Source organism: Oryctolagus cuniculus, chromosome 10, assembly GCF_051225735.1.
Source record: "Oryctolagus cuniculus isolate XC-2025 breed Fujian yellow rabbit chromosome 10, ASM5122573v1, whole genome shotgun sequence".
Classification (NCBI taxonomy): domain Eukaryota; kingdom Metazoa; phylum Chordata; class Mammalia; order Lagomorpha; family Leporidae; genus Oryctolagus; species Oryctolagus cuniculus.
The window spans coordinates 29,289,058-29,310,154 of NC_142876.1; the positions used below are offsets into that span (position 1 = coordinate 29,289,058).

Sequence of the window (21,097 nt, forward strand, 5' to 3'; positions counted from 1 at the left end):
TAAAGCAGCCAATCAGATCCCGGCAGCGCACAGCGAGGAGCAAGCCCTGATCCTGAACTCTGAGTCCACTTCCTCGCACTGCACTCTGCACCCTGCCGTGCCTGGGCGTGCACCTGACCTCTCCGTGGCTGTCTGGAGGGAAGGCCTCTGCCTGCGGAAGGAGCCTTTAATTTATCTACAGGAGAGAGAACCCGGCTGCCCTAAACACTCTGGCCATCAGCCCTCTTCTGGTGCAGTGAATTCAAGACAGGCCTGGCCTGCTTGCTGGCTACTCAAAGAATCATGCCATCTCCCCTCTTCTCTCTGCCCCTGGTCCCACTGGCTCACTCGCTCCCCAGGTCCCTCGCTCTAGGCCTGCATCCAGAACACAGCTCATGTAAGTGGGCATGGGTGATGAGAGAGGGCAGAGAGGTCCACGGCAGCCCAGGGAGGGGCACCAGACCCACTGTGGGGATCACACTGTGCAGAGTCCCCCATCGGTAGCTGGCAGGCCATGTCCCGGGAACCCACTCTAGAACAGGGGCCATGTACCCTTGGCTGGGGCGTCCTGTTTCCATGGGGCCCCAGAGGTTCCGGGATGCCTACTGACATCCTTCTAGAAGCTTTCCGGGCACCCGCTGGAGGATGAGGCACGGAGCTGGAGGGGCTCCATTCCCCGCACTGACCTAACAGCCCCCAGCTTCCAGGGCCCAGGCGGTGGCCTCCTGGGATGGAGCGGACAAGGTGGCCCCTGCAGCATAGATCTTGAGGGGGAGGCTCGGGTCTGTTACGTTCCCTTCACACAGGAGCCCGCAACTGGGTCCTGACGTCAGACATCACCAAGCATAACGCCCTGCAACCCATCACACACATCTCCCCAAAAGGAGCCTCTGCCAGCTCCCCAGGTCCCTGTCCGTCATAGGAGTGGGCGGGACCGGATGGCCTGCAGAGTCTTCCTTCAGGCCGACACCGTCCTACGACTTTCAGAACTGTGGCAAGAACCAGTGACGGCTCCCTAGTTCCAACCTCATGAAGTCCTGAGAGCTTTGGGCTCTCAGGTCCCTGGCGGGTCCACCTTCCAGACTTCTCCAGCTCTCACTGGATCACCTCTTTGTGCTTTAGTGCAGCACCATTCTTATCAAGAACATCCTTCCAGAAAAGAGTCTGGCAACTCGGCAACAAGTGAAATTCAACATTTCCATCAGATCCAGCGATCCCATGCCTAGGCCTACCCTGAAGAATTGAATGCAGGGACTCAGAGCCAGTGTGACGGCTGTAAGGTGGCTGGGGGCTTCTGGCTTCTGTTCGGGGCAATGAGAGGGAGGGTTTGGGGGTGGGGCGGGGAGGGTCAAGGTGGCTGCCTGGCATTATGGGTGACTTGGTGCCGCTGAGCTGTGCACTCAAATGTGCTTACATGGTAAACACTGGGGTGGGTGTCTGTGTAGCAGCTCCCTCTGGGACCCCTGCATCCCCATCATAGTGCCTGGCTTCAAGTCCTGGCTCTTCCACTTCACATCCAGTTTCCTGCTAATGCAGACCCTGGGTGGCAGCAGACAATGACTGAGGAGCTGTGTCCCTGCCACCCACGTGGGAGACCTGGATTGAGTGCCGGGCTCCTGGTGCCAGCCTGGCCAAGCCTTTGACTGTTGCAGACATTTGTGGAGTGAACCTGTGCATGGAAGACAGCTCTGTTTCTCCACTTTCAAATAAAGATAATAAAAAAAAAATCAAAATGGTAAAATGTATGTTGCATTTTACCATAATTTAAAAAAATTGCTAAAACAAAGAAAAGAAAATCACAAGAAAAACCTGTCCTTTCCCGTTTCCCCTTGGTATCCCTGCTGGGCTGACCTGCGCCTGCACGGGCGGCGTCAGTCTGCAGCAGGACCTCGGTCCCTAACACAACACTATCTGCTTCCTTTTGAGAGTCACCCTCTGCAGTCACCTCCCTGCCTGGGAGCCTCCCAGGGCGGTGAGCCGTTATATAACCCATAGGGAGATTTTTTCCACGGGCCCGGCCGTGCCAGCTTTCCAGTGGCGGCCCGGCAGGTAGAGGCGCCCTGTCTGGGCTGGCCGTGCCCTGGGCCGGGCAGAGATGCTGCGATCTGGAGCCGCTTAGCATAGTTCAGATTCCCAGCGGTGCTGGGGGCCGGCCGCGTGCTGAGCTGTGGGAGTGGGAGGGGATCTGCTGTCTCCAGCCTGCCTGGCTCTGAGGCAGGAGGACCGGGAGGAGGTGCTGGGGGTGAGCTGCCAGCCAGCCAGGGGTGACCCTCTGGGGCCCGGGACACCCGAGCTGGCCTTCTCCGATAACCCACTTATCTGCAGGGCCTGTTTCGGCATGGCAGCTCCAGACAGGGAAGCGCCCAGCCAAGTTCTATCAGGGGATTGAGCGGGGAAAACGAAGCCGGGGTGGGGGGTGAGGGTGCAGGGAAGAGGACACGTCCTGGCAAGAGACACGGTGATGGTGAAATAATTCCTGACCTGGGTACAGCTCCTCTGGCCCTGGAACAAGAGGAGCAGAACACCACGCCATTCCCCTCGGCGGCTGCCACTGCACCTGCCTACCCAGTGCGCCTGCGTCCCTACCGGATGGAAGCCCCGAGAGGCAGGACACCACTGCCCACCCAGCGCGTCTGTGCCCCCCCCCGGATGGAGGCCCTGGGAGGCAGCCAACTGACGCTTGCTGAATGCCCACTCTGTTCTGGGAGGGTGGGAGGCCACAAAGATGACACAGAGACAGACTCTGCCCCCAGACTCTCTTTGTGGGAGAGACACGAGCCTCCGATAAGAAGAGCTTTGAAACGAGACGGGAAAACTTAATGAAGGGGACACGTGGTAAATGCTCAAGGGTCAGGGGAAGGGGAGGTCTCTGGGCTGTGAAATCAGGTCAGGCTCCCTGGAGGAGGCAGATCTGAGCAGGAGGAAGGGGGCACCTGGCAACACCAATGGCTACAAGCACCCTCAGCCTGCCTTCACCTCCCAAACTTAATGGGCATGGGAGGGGGAACGTCACACCACGCCCAGGGCAAGGGTGTCCTTTGGGAACCTATGGTGTGAGGCCAAAAGATAAAGCTGGAAGGGTACCTACAACTGATGGAGTGGACGGCCCTGAGCTGGGGCCACGTATGCACCGATTCATTCCATTTCCACACAGGGCTGTGTGTGCATCTTCACGGGACAGGAACTGGGGTGCAGACCCATTTTAAATGCCCAAGGTCAAGCAGCAGTCAATGCTACCACACTGGCTTCTTGGGGCCTTCGCTTTGCTGTCTCGGGGCAGGAAACCCTGTTTGCAGAAATGAGGCTCAAGGAAGCGATCCTCGCCTGCCTGTTCCAGACAGCCCAGCTGAGGCCGAGGTCCCTGCTTCCTCCTCCACAGCAGCCCCTCCCATTCTCCTGGCAATGAGCAGAGGGGCCACTTCTCGTGGGACACAGTTACTTTTGTACTGGGCCCTGTACATTTAGGCTTCCTGTAAAACCTGCAGAAGTCCATGCTGTGTACAGAAAGCCCATCTGGTCAACGGCAGACTTCTGGGCCAAAACTATACAGGCCAGGGGAGATGGGACTAGACAGTGACAGAAAGAAATTGCAGCTGAGAATACTAAACCCAGCAGGCCAGTGCCTCAGAAAGGAAGGCGAAACCCAGACTTCCGTGGAGGAGGGCAGCCCTCAAGATGGGCCTTAGAACCTGAGAAGGAGAAGACAACGTCATCAGGAAAATGTTCAAAACACAAACCTCCCCAGCACGGCGGGCATGCAAATGAGAATACACAGCAGACCATTGTCTCCCAGTGTGTGGTATACAGTAGGTGCTTACTAAGTGTTGGGAAGATGAAATGAAGACTGGAGAAAAGCAGGCAAAATGCATTCACCCTAAAGCAAGAGTAAGTGACAAGTTGGGTCAGGAGGCCCAGGCTTGTACGGGCCCTGGCTCAGGCAGGGGAAGGAGAGAGTAGGGGCGAGCCAGCCGTCTGCCTTACCTGATGGGGAAAACCCGAGATTGCTAAAGACCCATAAGCTGAGCTTCAAGTTCCCATGACGAGGGTCTCCTGGGACATGGGAAGCCAGCCTGCCGACGGTAGCTGGTGCCCACTCTCAAGAGAACGTGTGTGCCAGCCTGCGGCCCAGGGTGCTCAGATGCCACCCGTTTTTGATAAAAAGAGACCTTCTGTGGACCTCCAACATCATCCTCCACAATCTGCCCGTGGGGAAAGTGGTGAGCGTGCCCTCGGCCTCTGCCTTCCCCGCTCCTGGTTCATAGCAGCCTGCGGAGGGGAGCGGGTGTGGATGGGGCCCAGGGCGCTGGCTCAGTGTGCTTCTACCCCTGGGTGCGCCAACATGGAAAGTAGCTGACCTGCCTGGAGTGTGCATGGGTGCAGCGATGGCCATGTAGGAGGTAGGGAGGGGTGTGGGTAGGACAGGGGCATGAGGCAGAGATCTGAGCTAGGGTGCCAGGCTGCACAGCTCCTAGGGACAAGCAGAGTGGAGGCAGCTTTTAGGGGCCTGGAAGGCTCAGACCTAGTGGCCACTGGGAGTATGGTGGGATCGCTCTGCAGGGCTGTGACGGGAGCCCATGCTCCCTACCTGATTTGCCCCAGCTTCTGCCCTTACTCCCTATTCAGGGAGGTACACTGGAGTCAGCAGCCCTAGCTGGCTCTGTGAACTTGGGGTGAGCCTGGCAGCCTTGGTGGGCCACTCTGCCCATCTGTGAACGTGGGGAAGGATTCCTGCGCGGAACCTGCGTTGAGTCGCAGACCTCCAAGTGCTCACGTCCCAGGGTGCACAGAGACCCGAGGCTGAGAGGGCCCAACCTCTCTCTGCAGAGGCACTGACTGAGCATCTGCCTGCTTGGCACAAATCAGGAGCCAGGGGTGGGCGATCATTCTCCCAGGATTCCCGCCCTCAGGGGCCCTGCAGCTCAGGGCTGCAGAGGAATCCAAGAATCAAAAGCATACCCTCTCCTTTCCTGCCAAGAGACCAGGGCTGGGAACCCCAAACTTTTGGTAAAGAACTTTCTAGAAACCCTCGGAGAACAAGGAGAGGAGGAGACGGGGTGGGAGGATGGGAGAAATACGGGGTACGCCTGGAAGGTCAGGAAAGGGTCACCCCCACTTCAGGCCTTGTGTGCTCACCTGGATAGAAAGATGACTGCTGGATTTACTGACAGGGCAGCCAGACCAGAAAACCCCGAGTGTTCCTTCTGGGGGCTCAAATTGTCCCCAGACACCCCACCCAGTTGAGCTTCTATATATCAAAGCCCCAGATGCCATGCTTAATGGTGACCCAGCCAGAAACTCCAAGAGTTTATCGGTTTGCTAGCTGGAGGCCAGCTTTTTGAGGGCTGCCTTCTAGAAGGTGCTGGCGGAGAGCAATTTATTTCAGAACCTGGTCCTCAGCCAGATTCTGATTTCGTGTTGTCTGTTCACAAGAACTCTGCTGTGTTTACGACCTGCTTGGGATGAGGGATGGGGGTGTGTTTTTTTTTTTTTTTTTCAAAAAAAGGTATCGCATCCTTCTGTTAGATATGTTGTTGGCAACAGTTGCTAGGGAGAGCAGGGTTCAGTTACAGACACACTGATGCCTGCTCTAATAATACTCTGCTCTGCATAGCTCAGCTGCAGACACCTCTTGGCTAAACAGGGCACACACATTTCAACAGAGGAGGGCTTGAACTCGTACTGCCCGAGTGCGTCTCAGCAGAGGCACAATCCCGGAGCCCAAGTGGAAGGCCAGGGGCGGGGACAGGGCAGTGCTGGGCGGAGGGGGCTCAGGCCTCCAATTCCTGTCATTCCAGAGTTCCCATAATAAGAGGCACATTCATTCTTCACTTCTCCATGAAACTGGAGCCCTTCTCCTCCCACGATTGCACCGCAAGTCCCAGACGAGGGCAAGGAAGACTTTGGGTGGCTCCTTCTCCTGGAAGTCAGAAACACTCCCTGCACACCAACTGGTTAGCAGGAGCTCTGCAGACACAGAGAGGTGGAGAGCCCTGGGGGGGAAGGGGTGGGGGAGGCCGGCTGGGCTGCTCACTCCCTTCCCAACCTCTGGGACAGACTGGCAACCCGGGTGAGCTGGCACAGATCTGAAGCCAAGGACAAGGAAACGGGGAAAAGGAAAGGCCGTGCTCACCTCTGTGGGAGGAGCCTCAGATGATGGTGAGGGAGCAGGAGAAAGGGGCCCTGGGGTGGTCCAGGGGGAGCGAGGCAGGGGGAGGCAGAGGAGCCATCCCAGCAGCTGAGCTCGCCCGCTTGTGCGTCCCCACCACCAGCTCGGGCTCCAAGCGTTGCAGCAGTCAGCAAGGGGCCCCTGGCAGTTCTTCCTTGCCCTGTCCATCATGTGACAACAGAACCAGCTCATCTGCAAGTGACAAAGGCGGGGCAGTCCCTGGGTCTCTGGGGAGTCTCCCTAACAAAGGTGCCCAGCCCTGGCTACACCTCAGAACTACCTGAGGTCACAAGATGATGGCTCAAGTGGTTGGGTCCTTTGTCCCAGGTGGGAGACCCAGATGAAGTTCCTGGTTCTGGACTTTGGCCTGGCGCAGCTCTGGCCATTGCAGGTATTCGGAGAGTGAACCAGCAGATGGAAGATCTTCGTCTTTCAGATTAAAGAAACAAAAAGAATACATAATAACTACACGTTTAAAAAGAGCTGCCAAGGACTTCTTTTCACCAGGACGCCCAGCTCTGTCCCTGGAGAATCGAATTCTGTTGTCCTGGGGGAGGACCACCCCCCCCGCCCCGGCCGCCCTGCTACGTTTTCAGAGCTCTCCATGGGGTCGCAGGGGCACGTGGCCGGGGATGACCGACCTGACGAAGACCAGGGTCTGAAATGCAACACCCCTGGGTGGGGCCCTTCTGACACTCACGCTGATGAGAGACCACTTCAGTGCCTGACCGTGACACTGACATCCTCCAACCCCTGGCTCACCAGAGTGCGGTCCCTGCACGCCCTGCCCCGCTGGGAGCTTGCCTGAAATGCAGAGTCCCCCTCCCCCGCCCCACCACATCAGACTCTGCTTTGAAACCAAGTCCCTGTGATTCACAGGCACTTAGCAGTTGGGGAACCACTGGTCTAGCGAACACTGTATGCAGAGCACGGAGCAGACATTTAGAAGAGTCTGGAATAAACAGAGCTTTATTTACAAGGATACTAGAGAAAAGGCCACATGTAAGGCAAAAAGAAGAAAAAAAAAGAAGTCAGTTTGGATGTAAGAACTGAAAACTATTTCGGAGCTGTGGGATTGGTGATGGGGTCCACTGGGACCCCAATTTCTCCAACATTGTCATGGCTCACGAGTGCAGTGCTTCGGGGTCCCTGAAATCGCCAGGTTGCGTTAAAGGACCTTTGACCTCCTCCACTTCCACTTCTCACCCCATGGGGCTGCACCCAGCTTGGCAGGAAGCCTGGGTCCTCTGCCACAGGGGGGGTCTATCACATTTGGAAGGCCCCCAGTCCTCCCAGGTGTCAGCAGCCAAGGCGAAGCCCAGGCAGCAAGAGCAGTCGGCCAGGGAGGGCACCGTCCAAAGACAGCTGCTGGGAGCTGTGCTCACAGGCACTTCACACCCCGGCCCCTTTGCAGCCAGCATCACTGAGCCGGGTCTCAGAGCATGGACGTGCAGATGGCGGCCAAACGAGGGGCGTCTCACAGGCCGCGGAAGTGAACCAGGGGCTGGCTGGGCCCCAGGAGCTCCGAAGGCCTTGGGTGGATGGAATGGAGCATGAGTCTCAGGAAGAAGGGGAGGGCAGGGCTCCACAGGCCAGGCCCAGGATCGGCTGCCAGGAAGAGATGCAAACGGGGTTGGCCAGAAGCGACAGCCTGTGCCAAAGGCTTTCCCTGCGGGCTGCAGAGGAAAGCAGCCTCGCTGATCCTGCCCACTCCTTTCTTTCTGGGGACCTCCTGGCTTTGGGCGGTGAGTGGCCACGCGGTAGGTGGTCCTGAGAGCAGTGCTCTAGCCTGGCGCCCCCTTGGCTGCAGACAGGAGCCATGAGGCCTGGGGCAGGACTGGTGCCTTCCTCTGGGCCTTGTAATCAGGGCATCTGCAGGGCTTGGGAACAGCCCCGTACCAGCCTCCCTCCCCCCAGCCTGTGCTCCCACGGTGGCCAGAGGGACTGGGCCAGGGACTTGCAGGCCTGGTTGCCTAGACTGGGACCTATGGCTGCACCCTTCAGGACCCTCCTCCCCAGCTCACAGGAAAGCCGGGGCTACAGGCAGGGAAGGGGGTGAGTGACAGCCTACAGGGAACACCCACACTACTCCAGCCTGGCAAAGGGCCTGCTTCTGCTACAGGAGTGGGACGGGGGTACAGCCACGTGGAGCCTCAGAATGGAGCCCTGTGTGCGCTAGGGGCTCTCTCCTTGCCCTGGCCCCTGTAGCTGTCCCCAGGCTAGCCTGCAGCTCAGCTTCTAGAGCCTTCCACCTGTGATCGCTGAGGATCCTTCCGTGCCGGGCACTGTGCAGCCACCAGGACACAGCAAGGAAAAGAGCAGAGCGGTTCCTGCCCCCCCAGAGCCCAGGGGAGGGGACAGCGACAGCAGGTCCCCCAGTGTGTCACTCCACACCATGCGGTCAGGGGGTGACGTTCTGTTCCCTCCTCACTGCCAGCGCCTGAAAGACAAAGCTGTGTCTGTTTCCTGTCTGCAGCCTGTGGCCGCGGGCACACAGTGGACACTCAGTGAGCGCCAGCTGGGTGACTGAACGTTTGTGGCGACAGGTGCTGCGGGAGCTCAGAGTTGGGGTCACAGCAGGCGTCCTGGGGAGCAGGAGTATGCATCACCCTGGCAAAAGGGAGGAGGGAGGGGGAGTGAGCTCCAGACTAGGGTGGGCGAGTCTGTCCTTCCAGGGGGCAGCGGCAGGTTCAGCCTGGCTGGAGGGCAGGGGAGGGAACAGGGGGCGTGATACGGCAGTGCCAGCTCTCTCCTGCCCGGGAGACAAGGTGGCATCCGCAAGGCTGGGCCTCTGGGGCCGGTCCAAAGCCCAGATCACTCATGGCAGAGCTGCCACTGAGCCGCAGTATGGGCGGAGGAGGCCAAGTAGAACCCAGGCCTGCTTCACACGTGGGGTGAGTGCGAATGGAAGCGGCTCACACAGGCTCACTCGAGCCTCTCCCCAGGCCCCAGCTCAGCTGCAAGGCACCCGGAGGCCAAGCTCCTACTGACGATGGAATCGGTCTAAGCCCCTGTCTCCCAGCTTTCTCTGTGGAAACACCCTACTCCTGTGTTGGCCGCGTGGTGGCTCTTGGCACCCAGGTCCCACAGGAACCGATTAGCCGGGGAGTACGGCAAGGACATTACTCAGTTAAACACAGTCCAATGAGTTCCCTTCCTGCGGGGACACTGCCACCTGTCCGGTGCCAGAGAGCTTTAGGGCTGGTGGGGAGGTGTGTAGAGGCCAAGCAGCTCAGGACTGAGCGCCGTGGGGTACCTGCGGGCAAGGCTGCTCTTACCACAGTGATTGGAGGAAGCGTCCCCATAGCCTGCTGGCCTCCTTGACTGCCCCCCACCCCAGGTGTCTGTCCACCACGGGGGCCGGCGGGGACCTGTGGAGCTGGCAGCCGTGGTCTAAAACTCTTGCCCCGTCCTGGCCCTTCTCTGAAGAAACAATATCTCGAAGCCAAGGCCAAAGGCTGATGTCCCCAACTCCCCCGTGCCTGGAGGTACGTGGTGGACAGGCCTCTCCCTGCCCGTTACCATCCACTCTCCCAGGACATTCCGGCCCGCCAGGAGCATGCCCAATGTGCAAATCCCTCAGGTAATGCGGGAATTCGTCACCAGGGGAGCGTGCGCGATCCAGGAATGGGAACCCGATCAGGGCCTGGAGCTGGAGAGAAGCGGCTGGGGCGGGCCAGGCAGGCTCAAGTTGCAGTGCGGGAGAGGACTGGCAGGGCCGGGGTGGGGGTGGGGGTGGGGGTGGGGGGGCAGCAGCAATTCCCTCCTGCTCTCAGGGAAGAGACGGCGGGCCATGAACCAGGTGGGCGAGATGAGGGCGGCCACGGGCCCTCGAGTGCACCTGCTTTCTGAGCGTCACTGTGGATGCAGCCGCTGGACTCAGGTGGTGACAGTCTGGATGATCCGCCCTACTACGGTTACCCTGGTTCAGAGAGACGCGCGGGCTAGGGAGTGCCTCCTGAACTCCATAATCCTACTGCCACAGCTCCCAGTGATCATTCGACTTTACCTGGACTGGCAACCCAATCTGTATCTCAACTGTTCTTACAAGTACAAGTGAGGAGGAGAGAGGGCTTCCCCCAGCCCAGAGTCTCCATGGACAGTCCCGGGCTTCCAGGAGCCACACCAGGCCTCTGCCACCTCTCCCTGTGGCCACCCGTCCACCTGCTGTCACCCACAGCAGAACAGCAGGTATTCATGAGACGAAAGGGTCCTGGGCTCAGTCCTAGGGCGCACAGCAACACCCACTACACACGCACAGGTGTGAAAGCATGGCCGGCCAGCGAGTGCGCAGGAACACCTGAGCTCTCGGGGGAGAAGGGATACTGAACAAGAAAGCACCAAGGAGCAAGGCAACCCTGGACGGCCCCGGACGCCCCACGGTGTCAGCAGCAGACCCTCCCCGCCCCTCCTCTGTGCCTCTGCTCAAATCCTTCTCAATCCCGGCCACAACCACCTGCACAGTCACCGAGATCCACGGGGCTGGGCTCGGAGGAGGAGGGGGAGGAGGCGGGTGGGGAGGAGGAGGAAAGTCCACAGCAAGTTCACGGCGGCTCAGACGCGGGGAGGTCAAAGCTCGGAGCCAGATTCAGACCGAGAGCCAGCCCTCTTTGCGTGAAAATAGAAAGAGGCTGGTTGAGCCAAAAGCCCCTATAAAATTATATTGGTCCACGGTAACCATGGAGCTCTCACACAAACACACACAAAGCCGGCCGCTCAGCCCTTGCCCCCCGACGGACCGCCCTTCCCTCTTCTATAATTAATCGGGCGAGGGAGGAGCGCGGGGCTGGGCCGGCTGTGGCCAGCCCCGCAGTCTCTTCTCCAGGCGACGGCCCGCTTACCTGGAGCATGTTGAGGAGCAGGCTCCGGAACTTGGTCCCCTCCACCATGAACAGCGCCATCTTGTCGCAGAGCTTGGCGGCCGTGAAGGCGAAGCTGCGGTCGGACACGGCCTTCTGGTAGATGGTCCGCACGATCTCGCCCAGCATCTCCTCCGAGTTGGTGGAGTTCTGCGCCTCCTCCATGAAGGACGTGAGCTTGGCGTCCACGTCGCTGCTGTTGTTGCGCATGCTGTTCAGAATCTCGGTCAGCTTGTCCATCTTGTTCTGCTGGGGGCTGGGCGTCTCCACCGCCACTTCATCCTGGGGGGGGGGCGGGGAGAGACAGACCCTGTGTGAGTGCCACTGAGGCTTTGGCAGGGGCGTGGCTGCCACCTGCAGGGAGAAGGACCCGGTCCTACCTTCTTGGGCTCGATGCCTGCTCTCTTCGGGGAGGCTTACCTGCACCCAAGACCCGCGCGCCTGAAGGTGCTTGGCTTTTACTGGCCCCTCTGACAGCCCAGGCAGACAAGTCTCAGGAGTTGCAGCTCCCACCCAAGATCCTCTTTTGCACTAGTCCTTTCTGTTTGTCTACCTGTCCATCAAATGACTTGGTCTCCAAGTGATTTAACAGGGCTTATAAAAGATGAAATAATGGGGCTGCCCGATCTTGGACTATGGCTTCCAAAACTGAGAACAGACACACAAGCCCTGTCTTCTATCGGTTGGCATTTCAGTTAAGGTAATGACAAGCTGACTCACGCAGTAAGCCCAGGTTGAACCTGGGGTCCTCTCCCTTGCCCTCCAGCCCCCTCAGATCCAATCACTGTGTCCAGACCAGCCGGAGCCCCGCATTGGGCCGGTCAGACACAACTCTCCACCCACACAGACGTCTGCTACTTTGCCTGCTTCTCAAAAGGATGAATGGAAGTTACTCTCCTTGATGGAAATCTCATTTAGGGCGGCACTGGCTTCTACCTGGTCCCAGAGTTTACCCTTTTTTTGAGAGGTGGCAGCCAGCAGGTGACCAGCCCGAGCCTAAGACCATGTCCTTCTGGTCCAGAGTGCAGGAGGTCTCACCCGAGGGGAGTTTTTGAGGCTACATGGGCATTGATCTGCCTCATCTGTTCCAGGCCCTGTGCCCTAGGGTGGGACTAACAATCTGTGCATAGAACAACCACCCAGGGGGTCCTTCATGCATCGTATCCCATTTTGTCTTCGCAGCCTCTTTGCAAGGTGGGTCATATGCCCATTGAACAGATGAGTAAACTAGGGCTCAGAGAGGCCAGGTGACTTGCCCGAGGTCGCTCGGCCACTGAAGGCAGAGCAAGGACTGAACCTGGTTTGCCGCCCTCTAGAGCCCTGGCTGTCTGCACGCTGCTGCTGGGCAGAGCTCCAGAGAACCTGGGGAGGGGTCCTTCTCCCTGGCCCTCCGCAGGGACGCTCTTTCCACATTTGGGATATAGGGAAGCTTTCTGCTAGGACCTCACAGGGGCTTGTACCTTAGGGAGATGGGGTAGGCATGGGGGGGCTGGGGGTGGGGGTGGGTGGAGCACACCAGGGAGAGAAGGCAGGGGTCAGGGCTGGGGCACAGCAGGTCAAGCTGCCACCTGCAGTGCCGGCATCCCATATGGGCGTTGGTTAGAGTCCCAGCTGTTCCACTTCCGATCCAGCTCCCTGCTGATGGCCTGGGAAGGGCAGCAGAAGATGGCCCACGTGCTTGGGACCCTGCCATCCATGTGGGAGACCCCGAAGAAGGTCTTGGCTCCCGGCTTTGGCCTGGCCCCCCCATGGCCTTTGCGGCCACTTGGGGAGTGAACCAGGGGACAGATGATCTGTCTCCCTCTATCACTATGACTTTCAAATAAATAAATTAAAAATAAATTAAAAATACGAAGAGAAGGCAGCAGCAGCAGGGGCTGGAGGAGAAGCCCAGAGCGGGGAGGCTCTGCAGAAGTCATGGAAGGAAGACCCCGCTGGTCCTGCCCGCTGTGCGCATGGTGGGGCAGGTGGGTCCCTCCCCAGGTGACCTTAGCCGCAAAGCGCTGGGGTGAGCACGTGGACTTAATGCTATGCGTGACAAACGTCCATTCCCTTTCTGCAGCCCTGGGACGTCTCCTGCCACCCCGGCTCCTGGCACTGCAGCCAGGCCTAGGGCAGGCTGCGGGAGAGGAAGGCGGGGATGGCAGGCTGCAGCCCCCTTTCTCACTCTGCCCAACTCACCTTCGCGCTCCCCCTGGCAGGGACCACAGGCTGGGCAGCACTCACCTCGGGGCAGGCAACGGCCCGCTGATTTCACCACCAGGCCCTTGAGCTCCCTCAGGGCACCATCTGACCCCGAAACTGCTCCCCGTCTCCCTCCCATCACCCCCAGACTTGGGCCTCTTCCTCCCCTCCTGTCTCCTGGGGCCTGGAACCAAGGGTGTACCTTGGGCCAGGCGGTGAGGAGCAGAATGTGCTAGAAGCATTCATGCACAAAGCCACGGTGCATGGCGTGTTGGGTCCATGCAGACCCTGAAGCCCCTACTTAGGTCCATGCAGCCGGCCAGACCCTCCGACCCACGGGGCTGGGCCCGAGCCCCATGCCCAAGCGCCTACCTCTCGGCCATCCTCCCCGCCGCGGGAGACAACAGAAACGTAATTACCGGTACCTTTTCCTTCAGCCTCCGCCGCAGCCTGTCTTTGGAAGACTGGAGCAGGGTGACTCTGGGCCGCTCCCCGCTGCGCTCGGCAAGAGCGCTGTCTTTCCGCCGGCTCTCGGCCTCTGGGCCCCCTGGCTGCTGGGCAGGCAGGCCCCCGGGGGCCGTGGGGGCCGGGCCGTCCGGGCTGCGGGGAGGCTCGGGGTCTCCCAGGCTGTCCTCGAGTCTGGGGCTCTCGATGGCCACGGTGTCTTTGGCATTGCGGTGGGTGCCCGCCTCCCCCTTGTCTCCTGGTGGGTGCTTCATGTTGCTGTGGTGCCAGCGCCGGTTCTGGCTGTAGCCGTGGTGCGTGGGCCTCCCTGAGGGGTGGGGCACCGAGCCCCCCTGGTAGGATTTCTGGTGGTCCCTGTTGTGTTTGGTGCTGCCAGGCTGGTGGTCACCGTGCTGCTGGGGCTTGTTCCCTCCTGGCGGTCTCTGCTGCCGTCTGCAACCCAAGGGGAAAGACAGATGGGGGTCACTCGGTGAGCCGCTCAGGGTCCATGCGTCCCAACACTAGGACAGGAAGTCATCGCCTTCTCCCCGTGTTCACACTTCCAACAGACACTGACCCTCCTGTGCGCCATGCCCTGTCACAGGGCCTTGGGGATACGGCCAAGGGGAGCCAGGGAGACGACTTACATCCTTGCCATCCTTCACCTAAAAGCAATGCTCTATTCACTTATTAGAATATGCATGGATACACGTACACATGGAGCAAAATTGCAAACCTCCAACAGGGTAGGCAGTGAACACTCTTGCTCTGTCCAGGCACCAACGCCACCCTCGGGGAACAGCTGCTGCCAAATGCGTGAACCTTCCAGACCCCCGCCGGGCACGGTCTAGCAGAGATACAGACCCAGAGCTGCTTCCCAGGACTGCCCTGTTAGCGACCCGTTGCCCATGATGCTTTTTCCAAAAGTTGTGTCACAACTATTTCTGTTTGTTTTTCGCAGGGTGACACTGTCAGCCCAAACCCACTAATTAAATATGCTATCTGAAGTTGTTATGGGTGGAAACACGTGCCCCCTTCCTCGACAACAAACACCATAGGCTGGAGCCTGGACTTCCGGTGCCTCAGCACCTCATTTGGAGATCGGACCTTCAAAGGGGTGACTGAGTGAGGCCTTAGGGAGGGCCCCAATTCAACAGAGCTCACAGTTCATTTTAAGATTGTATTTATTTATTTGAGAGGCAGAGTTACAGACAGAGAGATGGAGAGACAGAGAGAAAGGTCTTCCCATGCTCCGCTTCACTCCCCGAATGGCCACGACAGTAGGAGCCAGGCTGATCTGAAGCCAGGAGCCTCCTCTGGGTCTCCCAAGCGGATGCAGGGGCCCAAGCACTTAGGCCATCCTCTACTGCTTTCCCAGGCCATACACAGACAGCAGGATTGGAAGACAAGCAGCTGGGACACGAACTGGCACCCATGCGGGATGCTGACCCCACAGGCGGAGGCTTAGCCTACTATGCCACAGCGCTGGCCCCCAGAACTTACAATTATATCTGTGGCAATCTACCCAAAGGACATTAGCCAAAGTGTGCACAAGGATTTAGGCACAAAGATCGTTGCATCAAAACCGAATGTCGAGTAATTAGGGATGTGGCAAAAATCGCCCTCTTGTTCCCGGAAGTATGGTGTCATCTTTTAAGGCAGGTATTTATACACAGAGAACAATCTGGACAGATACACACTAAATGCTAACTGTGGTTATCTCTGGGAGGTGAGATGTGGACTTTTCTTCTTTTTATTTGTGCTTTTCTATATGGAAGTGATTTTATTATTATTTTTTTTTTTTCAGAGAGGGAGTGAGCTTCCATCAGCTGGTTCACTCCCCAGATGCCTTCAATGGCCAGTGCTGGGACTTGGTCGGAGCTGTCCTGACTCTGTCTCCCTCTGTCTCCTTCCCACTTCCACAGTCTCCTGCCAATGGCCTTTTTACAGAGTGGCCAAGGTGCTTAGCAGTCTGCGTTTATTTGAGTCATTTCAGACTCAGCATAAAAATCCCCCTGAAGGTCCGGGTGCACAGAATGGACACTGCTGACCGGGGAGCCCAGGGTGGCTCCTGCCTGTCTTGCAGGCTGCACCTGGCTGGGTTCTGAAGTCGTTCCTGGGCCCCTCCCCTCACCAGCAGGCCCACTAGCACCAGCCCCCGATGGCAGAGTAGGGCTGCACTGGCAGACAGGGGCCATGAGGCAGGTTCCATCCAGGGCTTCAATCACCAGCCAGGCTCCTGCTTCCCAGCCCCAACCCCAGACAGCAAGGCCGGAAGGCGCAGCCCTCATTCGGAGGAGCGCGAACGAGCCCACCGCTGGGAGAGCACACGGGCAGAAAACTCCCCAGGGCGCCACGCGCCTGCGCCTTTTGCGGAATCCTCTCTCCTTTAATTTTTCAATGACTTGCAACTAATTGGCCCTTTCCCCTCCACTCTCTTTGTTCTCTGATTGTGAGCTATTTTGTCAGCACACGGAGGAATCTTGGAAACTCCCTGGCAGATAGCGCCCGATTCGCACAACTCTCGTCATCCTTATTTAGAATTGTTGTGGTGCCTGCGGCTGCAGCTCAAGGAAGGCCCACGGAGCCCTTCCCAGCATCCGTCCTGACGCTGTCCGGCTTCCCCCTTGCCCTGTGCGGGGTTTCCCTCTCTCTGCCCAGCACCACTCCCCTCCCAAGAGGAGATGACTTCTGTCCGTCTGGAGCAGGGAGGAAGTCGTTTCTACCCGGCTGGGGGTCAAGGGCTCGGGCAGAACTCAGGTCTTGCAGAGCTCTGGCTCTTTGTTCCTGGAAGTTTAGCAGGACCTGGAATTCCACGCCTGCCTGAGTCAGAAGACCTCGGAGCCGGCCAGGCCTGGCCACACGGCAGAGACCATGAATGTGCCAGGCCACTGGGCGCTAGGGAGGGTCTCAGCTCACTCTGGCTGGTGCAGCTCCTCTGCGTTCATGGAGAAGCTGGGGGCCCACCTTCAAGGGTGCCCTCCAGACTGGGTGGCGAGACTACTGGGGTCACAACGGCAAATGGCAGATGGGGTCGGCCGGTGACCGTGGGAGGGCAGGAAGGCCCAGACACCATGGAGGCCAAGGGCACTGAGCCTCTCTCCCTGCTCCCCCCTCCTCTCTCCTGCACCAGGCCTTGATTAGCTGTCAGGCGAGCGCTGGCTGGGACTGACTTCTGGGCGCAGGGGAAGCCGATGGAGGCTGCGTGAGGTGAAGTGGCACAGTGGAGGGCCTCCATGCCCAGCCTGTCCACTTTAACCACGCCCACAGCAGCCCCTCCTGCCTCTCTGCCATTCACCTTGGGACCCAGCCCCTGGGGCTGAATCACCAGCACATCTTTCGCTGTAGCTGAGTCCACTGGAGCAGGCCTGTGGCTGGGCCTCTCCGGACAGACAATGGACCCCAGGCTTCTTCCCTCTGGCCACTCACAAATATTCACCAACAGTTGTGGGTGGAGCTGGCCCAAACTGGTTCCACATTCTGCTGTGTGTACTGGCCCTGGGCTGCACAGAGACATCCGCTCAGGGGCCAGTGGCTGCTCCTGGAGAAAGCTGTGGGCGCGGGTTTGGCGGGGCCGCGCATGGGCCACTTCTGCTCCCGGCAGCAGGGCAGGGAGGCTGTGTTCGGCCTCCCACACAGGGGCGGAGAGCCAGGCTGGGAGATCCGCTGGATACCCGGTTTGGCAGCATTGCGAGCAGAGGGGGCAAAGCCCACATCGCCGCCCGCTGACTGCCTGCTCCCAGCCCCGCCCCCAGGGAAGTCACAGGGCAGTGGCTTCTGGGATGAGAGTCCTATTCCGCTCGTAACACACCACCGGCCGGCAGCACCTGCCCTACGGAAGGAATGCTGGGTGGCTTTTTTTTTTTTTTAAGGCTGGAAATTGTTCATTTATGTTTTTCCCATCATTCATTTAGTTCATTCTTTCTCCTTTGGGTTCTGAAATCAGACGTCTTGTTTCACTCCAAGACGTCTCTCTTTTGTTTTGTTTTGTTGTGTAAGTTCTCGGAGCAGCACAGCTGCATTTTGGGCGGTGGGTGCAGGGAGAAGAACTCGCAATTCTGTGTGAAAGAATGATTTTACCAGCAGCCCACACGGAGACAAACCTCCCTCTGTTCATTTTTTATTTCACAATCGTTCCCAACTTGATATTCTGAGGCTGCTGCCTGATGATGGCTCCCTCGCTGTCCGCTGCTTTACCACATAATTTGTAGGTCCGCTTAGACATTTCTGAGAGCAAAATTCCTAGGGCGAGTGGTTTCCAAGCTATGCACGGGCTCCTATTTCTTGCCTGCAGGAAAAGTGATGGCTGCATATGACCAGGCGGGGCGGCTCCACTCCTGGCCACCTACACATACCCTGCAAGGGGTCCTTCCTTCCCACCCCGGTGCTGGGGGACAAAGCAAGAGTGGAGGGGAGAGGTTCAGGAGCCCAGGGCTTCTCCACTGCTCGGGGGCTGCACATGGGGCTTGCAAACAAAGGAGGCTCCACACCGGCCACGGTATGTAGCACATTGCGGCAGTTCACAAGGAAGAGTACCTGGGGACCTTTGTCCTACTTACAGGTGCAATCAAGGGGGCCCACGACAATGCTTATGAACCCAGGGACGAGGGCACAGAGGCCTGGACTAGCTGAGCACCTGCTTCACACTGCAGGCAGTGCCAGATGACGGAGGCTGTAGAGTGGGGGTCGGGCAGGCCCCCCACTCACAGTCTTGCCTGGTCTGGGTGACTTCACATCTCTGTGCCTCTTCCCGGCTGGGCCAGTCCCCACCTTGTGGGTGGCTGTGAGGACGGTACGAGTGACGGCAATGACACTTTCACGGTTCAGAGGGGTTGCTTTGTTCCGCACCGGCTGCCCAGCTAGTTGATGGCACAGCTTGCACTGGCGCTGAGCTCCAAGTCCGTCTGCAGTGCGACAGGACTGTGTGTCACGGCCACTAGTCTGAGGTCGCAGGGAGCCAGGGGGCGTTACTACAAAGCCCAGGCAGCTGAATCGCCCCATCAGTGCCAGGCTCGCCAAACCCTTCACCATCAGCGCCACTCGTGGCGGTCACAGCAGCATCACGCCAGCTGCTGCGGGGCCTGCCCTCTGTGCAGAGCCCTCCCCAGCAGGCATGAGGAACACCCCCTCGCTGAGGTTCAGCCAAGCTGCAGGCTCTTCCCCTCCAACACAGTATGTGGCTCTTTTTTTTTTTTTTTTTTGCTCGCGTTGTGGGTAGGAAACATTTCCAGCCTGAAGTCTCTGCCAGTCTGGGCAGAAGTTCACGGAAGAAGTTCCGATTTGCATTGCAAGGACCAGCAGCTGGGAAACCAGAACAGGGTCCTGGTGCAAGGGATGGTCCAGAGTAGGAATGGCCGCGCCTGGCCGGGCCTCTGCATCCTGTGCGTGGAGAAATGAAACCTCCTGGGCCACGAGACATAGGAATGAATGCTTGCATGCGTGAATGAATGAATGAGGCTGGAGGTTAGTCAGAGGTGTCCTTGGGTCCAGCTCTGGAACACCGGGGTGGGGAGCTGTGCACGTGACCGGAGCCATCCGGCTGTCCCCCAGGAGCCTCCCAGCTCTCGCCTCACCCCTCTTGCAGGCTCAGTGTGTGCAGGAGCCTGTGTCCCGGATCGCAGCTCTCCATAGCCCTCGCACGGTTAGTCCAGACCTGCCCCCGTCACACCCCAACCTCTGCCCCCGACTGCCCGCCCGTGCGCCCCTCTTGCCGGCAGCCATTTCCTTCAGAGGAGACCGAACCTTCTGCACATCTCCCTCGGGGCCTGGCAGGGGCTGCAGCCACGCCTCTGAGACCCAGGGCCGCTGCCCTCCTGGAGCCTAGGGTCTGTTTGGAGAGACAGATGCTAACCCGTTAGCTACAGGAAGCTTGCTGCATCAGCACTAGTTCCAGCAGCTCAGGGCCTTGTGCTACGCTGGAGGCCTGGAGGCAGGACCGGCTGTGAAACGTGTGGAAGCCGTGCTCAAAAATGATGGAGAGTTCCAAGGAAGCCATATCCGAGCCTGAAACCGAGGGTGAGCCTGTGGCAGCCCCAGGCCTCAGCCCTGTGCACAGGCTGCACACCATGAGGTGGGCCTTGTCCAGAACAGGACAGATATCCCAGGGCTGCAGAACAACAGGGACAGAGCTCACAGGCAGGACGCGCCTACAGTGTGCCCAGGACATGGCTCCTTAACCCTGAGAGGCAGCGGCTGCTGCTCAGCCCATTTTACAGAAGGCCATGAGGCACAGAGAGGGAGGTCACTTGCCCAAAGCCACACAGCTTACCAAAGGCAGATCTTGGCTTTGAACGTGGGTAGTTTGGCTCCAGGATGGGTGCCCTCAGCTACCCTGTTTGCCCACGTCAAGGTTTTAGGCCGGTTCCTATGTCCTGAGGGCCCAGGGCCGCCTGTAGCCCCTTGCTGAGCCACCGAGACCCAGCTCTGGAGGACGGGGTGGGAGCTGTGGGGCTGTCCCGTGTTGCTGCAAGGCATGAGTGTGGCCACCGTGTGCAGGAGCAAAGAGGGAGGCCAGGGTGGAGTCCACTGGGGCCAGGGCGTGTCTGGCAGTGATCTGGGGGGAGGGGTCAGATGTCAGCCCCAGCTCCGCCGTGTCTGGGGAAGACCGCAGAGGCCTTGGTGGCCCTCGGGTTCCCATCTGTGCTGGGAACAGTCCTCTCCCCACCCGTCAGCTGGGGCCTGTGGCCTGAGGGTGGAGTTTGGGGCGGCCCCCGGCTTTATGACTGCCGCCCACCTCCATCCTGAGCAGCAGAGGTTGAAGCTGTCTTGGGGATGTTGGGGGGGGGGGCGGCGGGGCACGGCTAGGAGCCTCTGACATGGCTGAGGCATTTCTGGGGCCTCCTCCTGCCTCCCCTTGCCTAGCACCAATTTTCTGGGTGGCTTTGGCAAACTGCCCAACACGTGGTGCCTCAGTGTTCCCGCCTGCAGAATGGGCGTCCCTAGGGTGGCTTCCCACCTTCTCTGGGACCACGCCTGGCTTGCCAGGCTGCTCTGAGCTGTCACCGCCCTGAAGCCCGAGAGCCATGGGGAACAAAGACACACTACAGACACAAAGTCTCATTTTGTTCCAGGGTGAATCAGGCATTCCAAGAATCCTCGGCCTCAGAGGGTCTGAGGCGGCTGTGATGTCATGGGAAGAGCACGCGGCTGCCCCGGGGGGCTGTCAGGCTCGCCAGGAACCCGGAGAGTGCTTCCAGGGAAGGCCTCGCCCTTCCGCTCCGCCGGCCGGCCCTGCCGCTTCCAGGTTGGCCTGCGGATCCTCATTGCAGCCCGCGGGCGGATCCGGGCTTCCCCTGAGCTACAGTCAAGTTCATGGGATGGACTCTGGAGCCAGCTCCTCAGAGCTCAGTCCTGACCTTGCACTGTGCTACTCTGGGGAAGCTCCTTCACCTCTCCTGGCCTCAGCTGCTTCGTCTGTGAACTGAGGGCACAGAGGAAACCCACCTCGCGGGGCTCTGTGAGCTTC

At 59.2% G+C, this 21,097-nt stretch overlaps 1 protein-coding gene across 9 annotated transcripts in view; it reads right to left on the bottom strand.

Moving 5' to 3' along the window:
• The window catches only part of CTIF (cap binding complex dependent translation initiation factor), a 286,075-nt gene that overhangs the window by 79,419 nt on the left and 185,559 nt on the right, over nt 1-21,097 (bottom strand). For 8 of the 9 annotated variants that reach the window (XM_051851239.3, XM_070050194.2, XM_089305769.1 and 5 more), the window contains 2 exons: nt 13,608-14,085; nt 10,987-11,286 (listed from right to left, as the gene is read on the bottom strand). In XM_051851239.3, coding sequence (XP_051707199.1) covers nt 10,987-11,286; nt 13,608-14,085 — 778 coding nt within the window. The remainder of the gene's footprint in view (nt 1-10,986; nt 11,287-13,607; nt 14,086-21,097) is intronic. The other variant, XM_089305768.1, reaches the window with a different exon arrangement.